Genomic DNA, 18,282 nt, shown 5'->3' with positions numbered 1-18,282 from the left:
TTTTTTTTTTTTTTTTTTGAGAGGTTTTTGCTATAGGGTGCATGTGCTCGCCAGACAGACAGAGACAGACTGAGAGACAGAAAGCAAGAAATCACCCCCCAGGGGAGGATGGCCACACTGCAGTCCCTTCTCCATTCTCCTCTCGGAATCTTGGGCACACATGCATACGTGCCCAGCACGAGTTTCAAGCCACCGGGTCTGGGACTTGAACCACGGTCAACTACAGGGGAGTCCAGCGACATAGCCATTATGCTAACTGCTGATTCTGCCTTATAGGCTCTTAATACTATAATTTTGTGTGTGTGTGTGTGTGTGTGTGTATGTATATGCACACACATACATATATGTATACACACACACATATATTTAGAATTATTTTATTTAACTTTATTTTTTTTATTTAAATTTGACCGGAGAGACAGAGTGAGAGAGGGAGGGAAAGTGAGAAAGAAAGCCTTCAGGTCTGGGACTAGAACCACAGTCGGCCATGTGGGAATCCAGAGCCTTTACCCACAACGTCACCTGCTGGCCCACATAACGAGAACGTTTCAAGCTTATAAAGAGACAGTAAAAAAAAAAACGCTTAAAGGAAAATATATTTCTTGTTCTTATAATAGATTGACTCAATAATATATTGAAAGAACTTAGTTAATTCTCTCAAATACTGCAAATTCAGCCTGATCCCAATATGAAAAAGAATTTATTGAGAAATAATAATTCCAAATATAAAACCTAAAAGTCTAAATTTCATAGAAAAATGTTCGAGAACATCTGGACAATTCTGAAGTAAAGAACAAGGAGTGGGAACAAGTAACACAAGATACTAAAATAAACTCTAAAAATATATAAGGTAAAAGAAGTTAGTACTGGAATGTTAAAACATCAAGAGGAACAGAAGATAACTGAGAAAGAAATGGAATTACAAATACTTATATGTATATGGATCTCACATCTCACGCACAATGAGAGAAGAATCAAACTATAATGATGCACTATTTTTTCACTCTTTAGTGAAAAAAAAATTCCTAACGCTGTAATGTTGAACACTAGGATATGCCACAGTATATATAACAGCATAATCCGGTAAGACAAGATATGGGCATTTTGACAATAAAACTAAATAAAAAATGCACATACTATTTCAACCATCAATTCCACCTCTAGAAATGTGTATTACAGAATTACTTCCCAAGATGCTCACAGAGCAGGTTATCTGTAAAACATGGCTTATAATCACAAAAAACTGGAAATCATCTAATGTTCACTGATATAAGGTTGGTTAGACAAATCATGGGCTAGCCAAACAACAAAAACAAAGAAGTCATTTTTTTAAGCAAATGTATGAGTGTATTTTTGAAATATACTGACACTAATTTACCAAATTATGTTTCTTTTTCAAATTACTTTATTACTTAATTTATTTATTTAAATTTGACCAGAGAGGGACAGAGTGAGAAAGGGAGAGAGAAAGTGAGAAAGCAAGCCACCAGGTCCCAGACTCAAACTGTGGTTGGCTATGTGGGTGTCCAGCACCCTTAACCACCATACCACCTGCTAGCCCCATTTTTTTTTTTAAGAGAGATTTTTGCTATAGGGTACTTATGCTCATTGGAGAGACAGACTGACAGAGAGACAGAAAGTGAAAAATCACCTCCCAGGGGGAATGGCCATGCCACAATCCCTTCTCCTCCATTCTCCTTTCAGGATTTCAGGCACATGCACACGCCTGGCCTGTTTTTTAAGCTGCCGGGTCTGGGACTCGAACCACAGTCAACTACGTGGGAGTCCAGCAACATAACTGTTATGCCATCTGCTGGTCTCACAAATTATGTTTTAAGTCAGCAACAACAAAACATATACTCTGAGTAACAATGAATGATTTTCAAAATAGTTGGGAGGGGTACAGGCAGAGACGAGGCAACTATATTTTCCAAGGTAGCACAATTCTAACGCTTTCAGGGAACGGAAATATTATGAAATATCAGAAATATTTTTTAAAATAATTGAAAGGAGTATTGGAAATATTACATTTTTCAGAATGAAAATATCTTGAAAACATATGACCTGGGATCTTGTTAAATGCAGATTCTGTGGGACAAGCAGATGGTGTAATGGTTACATTGCTAGACTCCCACATAACTGACGATGGTTCGAGTCCCAGGCCTGGTGGCTTAAAACTCATGCCAGGCTATGTGTGTGCATGCCCAAAAATCCCAAGAGGAGGATGGAGGGGAAGGGATTACGGTGTGGCCATTCCCCCAGGGAGTGATCTCTCGTTTTGTCTCTCCAGCAAGCATATGCGCCCTATAGCAAAAGTCTCTCTCTCAAAATAAATGCAGATTCTGATTCATTTCTTGTATAAAAACATAAAGTTTTTATAAAATGTGGCAGTTCTAGATAATGACATGATTTATAAGATACATTTTAAACTTTAATAATATGCAAATCCAGTGAGGACAGTATTTATTTATATAATGAAAAAGTGATGGAAATTACACACATGTACGTAACTCCACAGAATGTCTTTAAAGAATGCACAAAAAACTGATATCAGAGGCTTAAAACTCATGCTGGCCATGTGTGTGTGTATGCCCAAAATCCCGAGAGAAGAGTGGAAGAGAAGGAACTGTGGCATGGCCAACCCCCCTGGGAGGTGTTTTCTCACTTTCTGTCTCTCCAGTGAACACATGTGCCCTATAGCAAAAATCTCTCTTAAAAATCTTTCCACATCCATAGTCGTTGTTTTAGGTCTAGAGTAGATGGAGAGAATGTGAAACTAGTTGAAAGAGTGACATTAATGAGACAAACAGTCAAGAGTAATGAGATGGTATCTCATACATTACTGGTATGAGAAAAAGCTAGGAAGGACTTTGGCCTCATTAGTTAAAATTTTAAGAAGGCATATTGCCAGATAAAATATATTTTAAATATACTTTTGATGATTACTTTACAAAATATAAAAATAGTTGATATGAGGACATTCCTGTAATATCATTTGAATCCTACAGTAAGCCCACATGGTTTTATATTGCATATAGGCAGGGAAGAAATCTATTTTGCTGAATGCAATATAAACAGTACTTTGAGCAATGCCTAGCACAGAGGAGGTATTCAGGAAGATTTGTTGAATGAATACATGAATGATGGAAATACAAAAGTTCAGTTTATGCCTGGACCTCTGTTGAGTGTTCAGCAAGCTAGGAGTGACTTTTCCATCGTTAATGGTTAAGTTTTACTGGGTTCAGTGGCCACGCTATACCTTCAGCCCTTGTGAACCGTTTATAAAATACATCATTAGAGGGATTTGAGTACTCAGCAAACCAGTCATAAAACAAATGTACTTCCAGGGCCAGCAGGCTGTGTGGTGGTTAAGGTTCTAGACACTCCCACATGCTGACCATGGTTTGGGTCCCAGAGCTGGTGGGATGCTTTCTCACTTTCTCTCTCTCTGGTCAAATTAAAATAAATGAATAAATAAAATTTAAAAAATCAAATGTGCTACTTATAAGATTAGTGCTGCAATGCTTTTATTAATAGAAGAGCATACTGACTTGACTGATTAACCATAGGTAAGCCATATCTTTTGTTAATTCAACTACTATCACAAAATAAAAAACTATGGAACCAGCAGTTGGTATAATGGCTATGTCGCTGGACTCCCATGTAGCTGACCATGGTTCGAGTCCCAACCCGGTGGCTTAAACTCATGCTGGGCGTGTGTGCACGTGTGCCCAAGATCCTGAGAGGAGAATGGAGGGCAAGGGATTGTGGCGTGGCCATCCCCCCTGGGGGGCGATTTCTCACTTTCTGTCTCTCTATCTCTGTCGTTCTGGCGAGCACACGCGCCCTAGAGCAAAAACCTCTCCAAAACAAACAAACGAACAAAAACTATGTCATCAGCATACACACACACACACACACACACACACACACACACACCTTGATAAGTATGAAAGATTTAATCTTCAGACTAATAATTTAGGACTGTGACATGTCCCAAAGTAAAATATCCATTTTTATTGCAGAGCACTACTGAACAAAACATGTAACTTGGTCTTATGTCATCAATTGCTGCTCAGAGGTTGAGGAAATCATGAAAGGAAAAACACCTATCATACTGAGGTGATAAAATATGACCTTTCAAAAGCCTGGAATGGTATTACATCATCAAGACACACGGGGGCACTCTAATCAACCAGCAAAGAGAAACAGATAAAAAGAGAAATCAGGTTGACATTTTAACACATACTGCAATAGGTGAAGCAGGCAATGGCAAAATTTTGAATGCTTGCCATTTACAGCAAGAGAGTCCTCCTCTGTTCTTAAGCCAAACTCTAGAAACCCAAAAGGACTCTGCAACTATGTAAACTAGAGGCAAAGAACCCAACGCTCTAGGATCCAAGGTGAGAATTAACTACATCTCTTTCTGATGATTTGGTAAACTGACCTTGGGACAGGATTTGCCCCTTTCAAGCAAAGATCTTCCATATAATCTACAACTGCACTTGGTGTTTTCTTGCCCTCCACTGGGAGCAGTCCATGAATTCATTTCTTTGCTCCATCTGTTTTCCCAGGAGGACTAGAGAGTTAAAAGTTTGAGCCAGTGGAAATGAAACAGCATTTTGAACAAAGGAGTACAGACCATTGAAGAATATATTTCCTGGCCTCCTAAGACTTTAAATTTGTAAATACAACTACAGCATATAATATCCTGCATCGAATTCCATAAGTACAGTATAGCGAGCATTTAAATGACCTATCCTTCAGACCTTTAACAAGAGAGCAACAATAACTCTGCGGAGAGCCCTGGGTTCTGAGGCCATCAAGCTCATTCACAAAGGATTATCATTCATCTTAAAGTCACATTCAAATTTGTGCCTCAGCGAAATTATAAATAATTCCGTGTCATAAATCTTTGGGGTCAAACGTAATAGTTAAAATGGAAAGTGTTAAAATTTGGAATGCCAAGGGTATACTGTGGTTGCATAATGAAACCTGGTTGACAGAGAAAGCTAGAATATTCTTTCCATCTCTGGAACTATCTAAAGGAAGCACACCCATATATGCTGCATTCTTGAACTGTTTCTTACTATTTCACTCACTTTAATCTTCATCCATTTGGATGACTAGATTCCTGGCCATGAGGCTTCAAACTTAATTTCTGTCAATGTGCTTGGGATTTTTTGTTCCATGGACTTTTAAGTTTCTGTCCTTAGCCAAATTGGCTATCAGGGCATATCCAATTAGGCTCGATTTATACTAATAAGAGAATACGTTCAAAATATGCTAACTTAGAAAAAGCATTTCTATTTCCCTGTTCTTTCTAAAGTGATCTTGGCTAATTGAAAATGCCAGTGTATCTCCTCTAGTTAAATAAAGCCACCCAAATACTGTATATTATAAATACAAACAGTCATTAAAAACATTTGGGCTGGCATCTAAGAACAAAATATCCAGGCATTACATTATGATAACACCCACTGTTTTCATGTGGGTGTATGAAAAGTCACCAAGAGAGTGATGTGCAGTTAGAGGACTATAAATGGCATCACAGAATCTAAATTTGGATAATGTGAAAAAGACCAATTTTAGCACTAAATTTGTATGCTCTAATATGGGGCCCTTAAGATGATCAAGGAGGGCCAGGAGTTGGTGTGGTGGTTAAGGTGCTGGACCCACACATGCCTGACTGAGGTTTGAGTCCCAGGCCTGGCGGTTTACTTTTTCACTTTCCTTCTCTGTATCACTCTGGTAAGTGTGTGTGCCCTGTACCAAATAAAATAATAATAAATACAATTAAATAAATCTTTTTTTTTTTTTAGAGAGATTCTTGATGTAGGGTACGTGCACTCTCCAGAGAGACAGAAACAGAAGGTAAGAAATCACTCCCCAGGAGGGATAGCCATGCTCCAACCCCTTCTTCTTCATTCTCCCTCTTGAGATCTTGGGCACGTATGTGCACACATCCGATGTGTTTTAAGCCACCAGGTCCGGGATTCAAAACGCAGTGGACCATGTGGGGGTCCAGCAACATAACCATTAAACCATCTGCTGGTCCCTCTATCACTTTCAACTGGTGTAACTCTGAGCCATTTACTTCACCTCCCTGACATGCACACTTTTTATCTGTAAGATGGGAACACTGTCACCCATATCGAAAGATTAAACAGGACACTATATAGCAAGTACATCATACACCTGGCACACAGTGACTGCCCTAAAAAAAGGCAGCAATTTTCTTTTACTTCAATGGTTATTGCTTCTTGTAATCACTTTTTAAAACATTATTTAATTTTATTTATTGTTTTCATTATTTTTAAAATTTGCTGTAGGGGATGTGTGTCACCAGAGACAGAAAGACAGAGAGACAGAAAGTGATAAAATAAGTCACCAGGTCCAGTCTCAAACCGTTTGGCCATGTGGGAGTCCAGGGCCTTCACTGCTCCACTACCTGCTGGGTCCTCTTGTAACCTTTTTAACTTCTTCCCTTAATCTTTTCTCTACGGTATTCACATACCTTGATAATCCTTCAGAAATTATTTAACTACTATTTAGTAGGGCCACACTATGTATCAGGCTTTGGGAATACGGACTGACTATATGGGAGAGGTGAGAGAGGGCAGACACAAAACTAAACAGCAAGTGCCACGGAAGCCTATGCAGAGGTGCCTGATTCAAGGAAACCTTGAAGAAATGCTATATAGAGAGACCTGGAATACATGAAGAACTTAGCCATGCCAAAAAGACAAAAACCAAACACACATACACACATACACACATACAATGGGGCAGGCAATGGATAACACTTAAAATCTCAGAGGCAACAGAGGGCAGGGTGAGTTCAAGAAACTGAAAAATATCGGGTATGATTGGAACAAAGAGAGCAAGGAGGAAGAGGTCTAGACACGAGCCTGGGTAAGTAGGCAGGGGCATATGCTTCAGGGCCAATTCAAGTACGTGAAGAATTCTAAGACTTCATCCTAGGAGTAAAGGAAGCTACTAGGGGGGGTCTTATGAATGCTTCCAGTTAAAACAACTTCTGGGTTGCAGAATACAGAAGGAACTTCAGAGAGTTAAGACTGAATTATAGAGAAAGTTTTTAGAGGGTCTTGTGTTATTTCAAGAGTAAAGTGAAAATGGCTCATGCAAAGGCAGGAAGAGTGAGACTGGAAAGAAACAGACCATCCAAGAAACCTTTATGGACGGAGAATCAACATAATGTAGTTATAGGGTTGTTAGAAAAGTCATGAGTATTTTCCTATGTTTTCCCATGGAAAAATGTATCATGACTTTTTTTTTTTTTTTTGAGAGATTTTTGCTATACGGCGTGTGCACTCGCCAGACAGACAGAGAGAGACAGAGAGACAGAAAGTGAGAAATCACCCCCCAGGGGAGATGGCCATGCTGCAATCCCTTCTCCATTCTCCTCTCGGGATCTTGGGCACGCATGCACACATGCCTGGTGTGAATTTTAAGCCACTGGGTCCGGGACACGAACCACGGTCAACTACGTGGGAGTCCAGTGACATAGCCATTACGCTAACTGCTGGTCCCTCCTATCATGACTTTTGAAACGACCCAATAGTAAGGATATTGGAAGTCATAATCTTGAAAATGAGAATGTGTGCAATAAAATTATTTTCCGAAAAATTAAGAAAAAAATTTAATTGGCAGAGGACATGCATACATACCAGAGACAGACAGGAGTAGGGGTGGCAAACATTCCCCAATGGGGCACGGTCATGTTGCAATCCTTTCTCCTTCATTTATCCATCCCACTGTGACCTTGGGCATGCATCCCAAGTTGCTGAGGCTGGGACCCAAACTGTGGTCACCTAGGTGGCATCCAGTTCCCACAACCAGAAGCCATGGGGCAGTCCAAAAGTACTGCTTACGTTTCATAATATAAAACACATGGGCAGCCTCATAGCACAGTGTTCAAACATTGTGTGGTGGGAACAGGATCCAACAGGGGTCAACTGCAGTTCAAATCTGCACTCCCGTGGCTTGAAACACGGGGGGGTGGGGGGTACATGAATGTGTGTGTCTAGGATCCTGACAAAATGGACAGAAGAAGAAGAAGAAGAAGAAGAAGAAGAAGAAGAAGAAGAAGAAGAAGAAGAAGAAGAAGAAGAAGAAGAAGAAGAAGAAGAAGAAGAAGAAGAAAGGATTGTGGCATGACCACATCCTATGGAGAGGGGGGCACTTTCTTTTCTTTTGGGGGTGGTAGTTGTGTGACCTCTGGTATTAACATAAATTAATACATTTAAAATACAACCTACAACAGGGGAACCAGCAGCTGGCGTAATGGCTATGTTGCTGGACTCCATGTAGTCGACCGTGGTCCAAGTCCTGGACCTGGTAGCTTAAACTCATGCCAGGCGTGTGTGTGTGCGTGCCCAAGATCCCGAGAGGAGAATGGAGAAGAAGGGACTGCGGTGTGGCCATACCCCCTGGGGAGTAATTCCTTGTTTTCTGTCTCTCTGTCTTTCTGGTAAGTGCACGCGCCCTATAGCAAAAATCTCTCCAAAAAAAAAAAAAAATCAAGAAGCTTAACAATAACTTAGCTGTAGGAACATGGATTTTAAAAGGTAGAGAAATAGCATACCACACCTGCTTTTCCCCTTCTATGCAATTATTAGTTCAATAGAGTTAGGATAAACTCACTTGTTAAATATGCGTGCACGACGAAATTAAATGACTCAAAACACAGCTCTGTGAAGCTTTGCAATAAGTCTGAGCTAAGAGATTCAGAGCTTTCTTCAGGTACACTGTTCTGCTTGCTCCATCTAGCCTGGACTCCCTAGTCCCTACAGCACTAGGTGGGATGTCAAACACTTCCTCTCTGCCCATCCACGTTCCATGCAATTATTAAGACTCAAATCCTCCAAGATGAGACACTGATCCTGTTCTGCTCTGAATTCCAAGAGCAGTTGGAGAATATAACAGGAAATTTAATAAGTAATTACATTCTACCCAGTATTTTATACTCTCTGCTCACAGCTAACACAATTTCACACCTGCTTTTTCTACTCTAATTACGCGATTACTAACAAAAGTCTTCTTGACAACTGCAGGAAGATGGCTACTTGACTGGTAATCGAGTGGAGAGAGACTGTTAGCAACCTATTCTAACACTCACGTGGAAGCTGAGAAACAAGTCTAAATGGACCATAGAGCCCAAGCTTAGGTCTAGGTGGAAATGTTACCGATCCAAGTACTCCTCTGACTAAAGGAACCCTCCAATGAGTAAATAAGACCTTCCAGCAGTTATGTACGGGAGGTGAGTGGTGAGTGAGACAATTCAAACCTTCCTGATGACAAGAAGCCTCTCTTCTCAGCCCACCCCCTTTCCAGCTCGCTGCCACCCCTCCTGTGCGACAGTTCCTTGACCAACGTGGAAACGACGAGTTCCAAAGGATATGGCATCACCTTTGCCCTCTGACCTAGCAGCGGAGACTCACCAGTTTCATATTGGACTTTTAGTTGTTCAATACCAGCCTCCGGACTCCTTAACCCCAGGAAGCGTCTTCCGGTTCAGTCTCCGCCACTGGCCCGCCGAGAGCATCGCGGGACTTGCAGTCTTTCATCCTTGCGCCCCCTTCCCGGTGCATCATGGGAAATGCAGTCTTCCCTCCAGGCATCATGGGAACTGTGGCCGTCTTCCCTGGTCTTCCCTTTCCTCTCTGAACACCTCCTTCCGTCAGCTCAAATTCATCCCCGCCGCCAATTCATCCTCCCTCTCCACCCCAGCATGATATCATGTCCCCTATATGGTCCAGGGGCCCACGGTATTCTGGGAGCTGTAGTCCCGACGGCTTCGGCTCCCCTTTTCCCTCCTCCCTGTGGGAAGGCGGATGGGCGCGGGCCTTGCCGGGAGCTGTAGTTCCCTGGGGCTTCCAGACGCGGAGCCCCGCGCTTTTACTCCAGGGAGGCGGGAACTACAACTCCCAGGGACGCCCGGCGGCAGCAGGTGGGAGCGGGGCTGTTGATATCAATATGGCGGTTGTCAGCCAGACAAAGACAGTCAGTCTGATGTGATTGAGACAACCCCCTCTCCTCTGCCTGGGCCGGCCTCCACCCCTCCCCAGACCCCTCCCGACGGGCGCCCCACGCGGAAGAACCCCTCCCCCGCCCGCTTTCCCTCCTCCCTACCTACTGGGACGCTGGGGAGGGGGCTGTGCCGGGCGAGAACTCAGCCAGGATTCGGAGGTGAGTCGAGCGGTTTGGAAGCCGGACTACCTCGAGTCTCTTTCCTCACTTCTTTCTCTCCACTTCCAAGAAGGAAAAGAAAAAGAAAAAAAGAAAATGTTTTCTTGCGAGGTTTTGGGAAGAAAGTGACCCTTCGCTGGGGCTGGGTCTCTTAAACGGCCCGATGGACTGGAGGGGGGGAGCCCCGGGTGACCCGGACGTGGGGTGTGGGGTGGGGCAGTTTTTGGGGGGCGGTCATTGAAAGGCGTCGACTGCTCCCCAACTCCTCTCCCTGGTTTCCTGTCCTATGGGCGGAAGATTTGAATGCAGGAGGTGGGGTCTCCCGCTCGGAGTTGGGGAAACTGCGAGGCGATTTCGAGGTGTGTTGGCGTGGGGTGTGCAACTGTGTTTTAAACTGTGTGACGTGTACTTGTGTGCCATGCTCGTCTGGAAGAAACGTCTGGAGATGGGAAGTTAAAGAGCCAGAGTCATAGCTTCTCCTGGGCCTGGGCTGCGAAGCGTGCGCGAGTGAGGGGTCCTGGTGCTGGACGTGGGGGCCGGCGACCCTGTGCGGGGCAGCGCGGCTCTGCAACTCGGTGGTGTCCCGTGGCCCGCTCACACTCCGCCAGCCGCCTCCGCCCCCTCCCCGGACAGATCTCCACCCCAAACTCCGGCCGCAGATTTGTAGACATGATGGGTCGAGAGCTGGGTTTTTGCATCTTCAAGTCCGTAGGTAGCTGGGAAAGGAAAAGTGTTTCTTAATATTTTATTCCGGAACCGTGTTCTGGTTACACTATTGGGGCTACTTTGAAAGGAGTCCTCCACCCACCTTCACCCCGAAACAGTAGGTAGAGGTGTCTGGTCTTCGTGTTGCATAGACTGATACTTTAGATTCGGGGCCGTGGGGTGGGGGGCGGAGGGCCGGATGGTGGCCGCGTTCTCTGTGTGTCTACTCAAGAGCCCGAATGTCTGTAGTGCATCTGGAGATCGGGCGACTTATTTTCGTAGTAGGAAAAACTGTTGGAAATAATTTGCAGGGGGGTGGGGGTGCGCTGAAAGACGCCGCTTGTGTTTTTCTTCTACCCCACCCTGTTCTGCCTCGCATTTGCCTGAAAGCTGGTATGGAAGAGTGAGGAAGCCCTGGGTGAGTGAAAGGAAGAACGCAGTTGGCGTTAAAGTTAAATGGTGTAAGGTGCCTGCTGTTTTTATTTACTTTAAAGCTTTAGAAACACCTTCGTGTATTATCTAGGGTGAAGGGATGTGAATGGTTCATTTCTCTGGGATCCTGCAGGTACAGAAACCTCTGCCTCCTGCCTGCCTGCCTGCCTGCCTGCCTGCCTTCCTTCCTTCTTTAAGCCTTTCCTTCCTTTCTTGACATAGTGCATTTCTTTTCCTGATGGACATAATACCTTTGGTGCCTTGTTTAGTTCATAGGAATTTGTGTGTTTTGTAGGTTGAGAAAGACCCGCATTTAATTTTATTTTGCCCTATGCTACAGGTAATTGTCACATCAGGACCATGGTGCTTTTCATTCAACTTATTTTAAAATTGTACAACTAAGTTGCTAGAACTAGTTGAATTATGTTCATAAGTTAAGTTGGGAAATTTTGATTTCTGATTTTTTTAAAAAAATTTTCAATTAGAGGTATAAAGGGAAAAGGATAGCAACATGTCTGTTTCTCACAATCCTGAATGACATTACACGAAGACAGTTTCAGATCATGTATTTTGTATTTCCTTAAATCTGAAATACAAGTTTTTCAGTTACCCTTCTGTGGTGGTAGTTTTTCAGCATTATGGATCTTAAAATAACTAAAGGTATTGGGGACATTTCTGATTAAAGTGTTGGGAACTGAATGTATTTACATATGTGACCCCAGACTTATCAATTCTTGAATGTGTCATTCATCAGTAAGAGACAGTTACTTTCCATAAAAACTGAAAGTCATGTAGATACATGATACAATTCTGTGGTATGTTTTATAACCTTTCATGTGAAATTGCTGCTGTTGATCATTCACCCAGATAAGGCGACTGTAACCATGAGGTAGCATATAAATTTACATTGACCCGAACAGAAAAAAAGATGGACATTTCTTCTAAATCTCAAATTTAGAATATTGACTATGTTAATCCAAAACTGATCCTTTAGTTTGTCACAGACCAGGATTTCCAGAATTATTTATTATAAGGTTGGTTGCATCTTAACCTGAAACATTACTCTGCAAAAACTGGAGAAAAACCCTGTATAACTATATTATAGATTATTCCTTTTAGTTTAGTTTTATTTTGTTTTTCCTGCAACATTCTGATAGTTATAGAGTTTTAAATGCTTAGTAATTTTTTGGAAGTAAAAAAACTAAAGTGTTGGTTTAGAGTTGGAAAAATATAAGTTTTCTCTCCCACCAAACATTACCTTAAAATTTTTTTCTTTGCTTGTTTTGTTTTTGTTTGTGGAAATGCAAAGCTAATTACTGGGAATAGTGTTTATTAAACTTTCTTGACTAGCACTGAGGTCAAAATCATTAAATGTAAACCAAATTATTCCTTGCATTCGTTGGGGTGGTTCTGTTGCATTTTAAGCACTGGGCATTAAAATGATGTAAAGCCTTTACTGCAGGTTAAAGCATAAAACATCTTCAGCATGTGGAAGTCATATGGTTTACGAAAAAAGTAAAAATCCAGAGCATTGGTGCCTGTCCAGCTTAAAATTTCATCCTGTAACTGTGAAAGACACATTTATTTTAATGTGATTGCCTCTAAAAATATTGCCTGTAGTTGAAAATCCAAACTTTTAAAACCAATCTGTTGCTGGTTTAGTGTACTGCATATAGTGAACACTATTTGTGGTCACAAATATGCCTCTGGGAAAAGAGCCTTTAGCTTTCAGTTGAACATCTTCCCTGAAGCTTCATTGTCATTGCTATAAGGACAGGCTTCATTCTTCTAGCCCAAATCCTTAGTTAAAGCATCACTAATGGAAACTTAGTAACTCAATATTGGTAAGCTAAAAAGTATATTGCTACAAATCTTTCATCACTTAAAAAATAGAAGTTACCACTTAGTGGCAATTCTTGTAGCAAGTGTTGATTGGAATTGTAACTGCTTGTTTCAGTAGATGTTGAATTTATATTGGGAATATTCATGCCTAGTTTGTGCATTTTAAGTCTCCTGTACATCATCATCAGTTCATTCCACTTTTGATGTTTCACGTAGCTACCTTGTTTCTGATAAAAGCACGTTTGCTTTTTCTGTTCATTCCATTGCAGCTCTTCTTTTATTTTGGAGCTCTTTAAACTTGAATTATTTCCTTGGGGAATTAGACATTTATCCTAGAATGTTGTTTTTCACAAATGAAAGTTGATGTACCACTCAACTTTTTTTTTTAAAAAACATGAACATTTATATGTAGACGAACTTCATGAAAACGTATTGGTTTTGTTTGATTTGTGAACATGATTTAGTTTTTTTGACTTCTAGAATTAATTTTATGATTTACTTAACTATTCTTTGAATAGATTTTTCTGTTAACTGTTGGCTTTTACTTTTCAGTTTGGTAGAACTTTAATTATAAGACATCACAGCTTGTCTAGAATGTCATATGTGTCCTACCATACTTATACATACATAATATACAACACGTTTATGTTCATTTATATAAAAAGTTGATATATATCTATCAGACATACAGTCATAAGAAAGAATCTGGGCCAAAGCGACAGGAGACTCTGAACGTTGGCACAGGCTAGGAACAAAGTATAACCACCACCATTTGCTGCCAACATAGAAACTATATGAGATTTTTAGTGTCATTCTAAACCATTTTGTTAACAAATTCTGCCAAAATATAATCCTCTCCAAATGGAAGATATGGTTGACTTTTTTTTTTTTCCCCTCAAAATACTAAGTAATGTGTGACTTAGATCCTAGGTGTAAGCTCTCTCTCAGAACGTCCTTATTGGAGTTACGCCCATCCTAGGTATAAAGATTTTTCAAGTGATTAGTTTATGTAAAACTTTGAATTAGTGTCTATTTAAACAAAATCCAGTACTTCAGATAACTTGTTTTCCTTGACCTTAGAAGAAACAAGTTGGAAATTTACTATAACATTTTCTTGGACACTTTCCAAGAGCATTTAGTTACCGGAAGGCCTTGGCTTTAGCATGGTTTTACCTTGTAATAAGGTTGAAATTACAGTAAGTTTTCCCAATGTTTATTATCATCTTAGTACAATATTTTATAGATCATTAGGCAATAAGGATAGCAGAGTTTTAACATTTATAAACAAAAAGAAAAAGTAACAATCTGGATTTAGTTTGGAAGTAATCAGGTTTTTTTAAAGGAGTATTTATTTAATTTGTTGTTATTATTATTATTATTTTAATTTGACCAGAGAGAGAGAAAGGGAAAATGAGAAAGCAAGTCACCTGGTCCAGGACTCGAATCCTGGTTGACCATTTGGGAGTCCAGCATTCCAGCCATCATGCCACCTGCTGACCCTGAAGTGATCAGTTATTTTAATATTCTTTTTATTTATTTATTTATTTATTTTTGACTTTTAAAACAGGTGGCACTAGACTCCTTCCTCTTAAAGGATAAAATAATTCTAAATCACTCTAAGAACATTTAGGTGTTCTTAAATTTAGAGTGCTGATTATGTTAAAATGTTTGCTGATTGCCACATACTGGATGTTTTCTGTGCATCTTTTTTATTTTTATTTTATTTTTAAAGGTTTTTGCCATAGAGTACAAGCACTAACCAAAAGAGACTGAGAGAGACAGTGAGAGCGGAAGTAAAAAATTACCCATCAGGGGAGATGGCCACGCCAGTTTCTTCTCCTCATGGGATTTTGGGCACACATTTTCACATGCGCAGCATGATTTTCAAGCCACCAGGTCTGGGATTCGAACTGCAGCTGACCATGTGGGAGTCCAGTCCCTTAACCACAAGCCACCTGCTGATCTCTATTCTCTGTCCATGTTTGGTCTGGTGATGGCTTAAATGTGTATTAAAAACATTTCATTGCTCTTCTTATCATACATATTAAACATTTAGTGTGGAGTTACCAAATAAGAGTAACTTTGATGAATATAGTCACAACTTTTATAGAGGGGTAGTCGAATGTTGTCAGCACTGCTGATATGAGTCCGAATCTATGCGTGCAGATTTTGATGAAGTAGAAGTAGTGCTAAAATGCAAAGCTGTTAGTGTGGGCCTAGTCAGGCAAACCTTGGAGTCATCCCCACTTCTCATCCAGGCCTGAAGTCAAGTTAATTTTTATCCTATTGCAGTTTCCTTAATTTAGGGCTTCCTCATTTCTGGCTGTCTCAGTCTCTTAACTAATCTTATTTTCAGTTTTTGTTTGTTTTTTTCTTTTTTGCCACAGGGTGCATGTGCTCACCAGAGACAGTGAGAGGAACTTGAGAATGAGAAATCACCCCTTTGGGAATTGGGCCACGCCTCAATCCCTTCTTCTCTTGGGATTTTGGGCATGCATGCACACATGCCCAACATGATTTTCAAGCTACTGACTTCAGGACTGGAACCACATTTGACCATGTGGGAATCTAACACCTTAACCTCTACATTACCTGTGGGCCCCTCTTGTTTTCAGTTTTTTAAATTAGCCATCCTATGCCTGTATCCAAGGAATCTTGCCAAAATAAGATTTGAATTTGATTGTTAGCTGTATTTGCCTGTAATTTTTTAGTGGCTCCCCAGCCTTTCAGATGGACCCAGACTTTAAAGTCATTCCATCTGTGTCCAAATCCTGGCTCTTCTACTTACTAGCTTTGTAACCTTGGGCACAGTCATTCATCCATTTGTTCATTTATTGGGTGGGAGAGGAGAAGGAAGAGTGAGATACCCACAGGATCTCACTGTTGCAATCCTTTCCCTAGTCTGCCCGTTAACTAGGATCACAGGCATGCACCGCTGTGCCTGAAATGTTCAGTTTGGTCCAGGAATTGAACCCAGACCTCCCATATGGCCCCACTTCACATGGTGGTGCCCTACTGCCTGAATCTCTGAGGCTAGTTCAGCAAAACATTTAAAATGTCTGTGCCTCAGTTTCCTTATCTGTACAATAGGAGCAAAAATAGTACCTACTAATTAGGATTATTATAAACCCTTAGAATGCTGTTAAGTCCTTTAAATATCATATCATAGTTGCAAAAATAGAGAGGGCACTGTACTTTCTTCCAGTTTCCCCTATTGGGTCCATCTTTAGTACAATGTTAAAATCAGGAAATTGACATTGGTACAACGTGTGTATGGTTTTATGCCATTTTATCCCATGTGTAAATTGTGTAACTTGCCAAAATCAAGATACAGAACTGTTCCATCACCACAAAGATTGAGTAATTCTCCTCTTCTAAGTTCTGCTGTGTTGTCAGTATAACTAAGGGGAGATAACACCAGTTATTAGATCAGTGATTTTACTTTGGTGCCTTATGTAGTATTTCAGAAATTCTTTGAACCCATCTTGAGAATTTTTATGAAAAATCTCCATTAACTTTGCTTGTTACAAGAATTTAAGTACTGTTAGATTTGTTTCAGGGAGGAAATTGAATGCAACATCAGTATGCTTTTCTAGTAAAATTAACAATATTGGAATTTTTCTGCAACTAAAATATGTAAGATGTAAATGAATTCAAGGCTTAAGTGATATATTTCTTGCCAGAGAAGAAATATGTTAGAATTTGTATTAAATGATGAAAATTATAGCTATTCTGAGTTTAGTTTGGTCTTTGATAGTTTTAATGCAAACCTGCCAGTTAATTGATTGTGAGCGCATGTCAATTTTATTTTGGACTTATAGCAAGGAAACTGGCTTCAGAGAAAGGATCCTTGCAGAAAAAAAGTGAGATCCCAGGTACTATTATTGTTGGTTTTGATACAAGAAAGGACCATCAAGTAAAAGTCTAGTTACAGAGTTGATTATAATTTGCTGCCTTTTATCAGTCATGTGAGTTAATAAAGACTATCTTCAAAGATGAGGTTGCTAATTCAGTACACTTTATTACATGCTACAACAGAGGTCTGCTTTACATAGGTTAACAAAACATATTCAAATATTTTAACCGAAAAGATAGATCATGTGTGTTTGTTTCCTCTGTGTATAGTACTTTTTTTTTTTTTTTTAATTACTAGAGGGTTCATGTGCTCTCAGGGAGAAATTATCCCCCAATGGGATGTGGTTACACTACAATCCTTTCTTCTCCATTTCTCAATTCTGATAGAACTTGGGACATGCACAGGCACCTACCGTTTTTCAGGCTTCTAGGGTCAGATTCAAACCAGCTGACTGGTCATGTGAAATTTAGCTCCTTTAACACTAGGTTCAGGACTGGCCCAAGACAATTTTTCATTTGTCAATACTGCGGTAATTTGCCTTTTTTTTAAAAAAATATTTTTTTAAAAAAGAATTATTTTATTTAACTTTATTTATTATTTTAATTTGGACAGAGTGAGAGAGAGAGAAAAAGTGAGGAAGCAAGCTGCCAGGTCTGGGATGCAGTCAGCCTTGCGAGAGTCTAGAGCCTTAAACCACTACAGCACCTGCGGGCCCGGCAATTTCCTTTTGGGGGAAAAAAAAACTATAAAGTTTAATTTGTTTTACTGATAAGAATATAATTAAATCAGTGGAAATTTTTTATAAATCAGATTTATAATTACAAAGCCTTTTGGCTATCTATGATTTTAGTTTCTTCTTGTTACAATTTTTTTTCTCCCTGGATTTTTCTGTTTTCAACTTTCTACTTGTTTTAGTTTACGTTCTGAATAAAATAATGCTTTAATCAAGGTTCATTTGGCTTAAGGAGAGGCTGTTATAGGGATTCAGCTATTTTGGACAGATGAAGAACACTGAACCTTGTGTGACCGGGAGAACTGCTAGGAATCTGAGAAGCTAGTCTTTCTGTCTCTCGTTCTGGGGATATGTGGTTTCTTGTCTCAGCTTCTTTCGCCACGTCTAGCTCATCTCCCTTTCATGCTGCCCCTTTCCACTTACGACTATCTTGCCCTGGTTTTTTAGTCTCTGCTTTACCATAACTTTGACTTGTGGCAGGATTTGATTTGCCATGGTACTG

General features: G+C 40.4%; 2 protein-coding genes across 11 annotated transcripts in view; one reads left to right on the top strand and one right to left on the bottom strand.

The window, feature by feature from the left end:
- INTS9 (integrator complex subunit 9) overlaps positions 1-9,929 on the bottom strand; it is a 93,333-nt gene extending 83,404 nt beyond the window's left edge. The window contains exon 1 of one of the 2 annotated variants that reach the window (XM_006153203.3): positions 9,465-9,929. In XM_006153203.3, the coding sequence (XP_006153265.1) occupies positions 9,465-9,473 (9 nt within the window). In that variant the 5' untranslated portion in view covers positions 9,474-9,929. The remainder of the gene's footprint in view (positions 1-9,464) is intronic. The other variant, XM_027773720.1, reaches the window with a different exon arrangement.
- A 214-nt stretch (positions 9,930-10,143) lies between these two features.
- Positions 10,144-18,282, top strand: part of HMBOX1 (homeobox containing 1) — a 185,725-nt gene continuing 177,586 nt past the window's right edge. For all 9 annotated transcript variants that reach the window (XM_027773716.1, XM_027773713.1, XM_027773715.1 and 6 more), the window contains exon 1: positions 10,144-10,212. The gene's annotated coding sequence lies outside the window, so the exon portion shown is untranslated. The remainder of the gene's footprint in view (positions 10,213-18,282) is intronic.

This window comes from Tupaia chinensis, unplaced genomic scaffold, assembly GCF_000334495.1.
Source record: "Tupaia chinensis unplaced genomic scaffold, TupChi_1.0 Scaffold000366_1, whole genome shotgun sequence".
NCBI lineage: Eukaryota > Metazoa > Chordata > Mammalia > Scandentia > Tupaiidae > Tupaia > Tupaia belangeri.
Note: the sequence above shows the minus strand (reverse complement) of the source record. Positions and strands in the feature narration are given on the sequence as shown.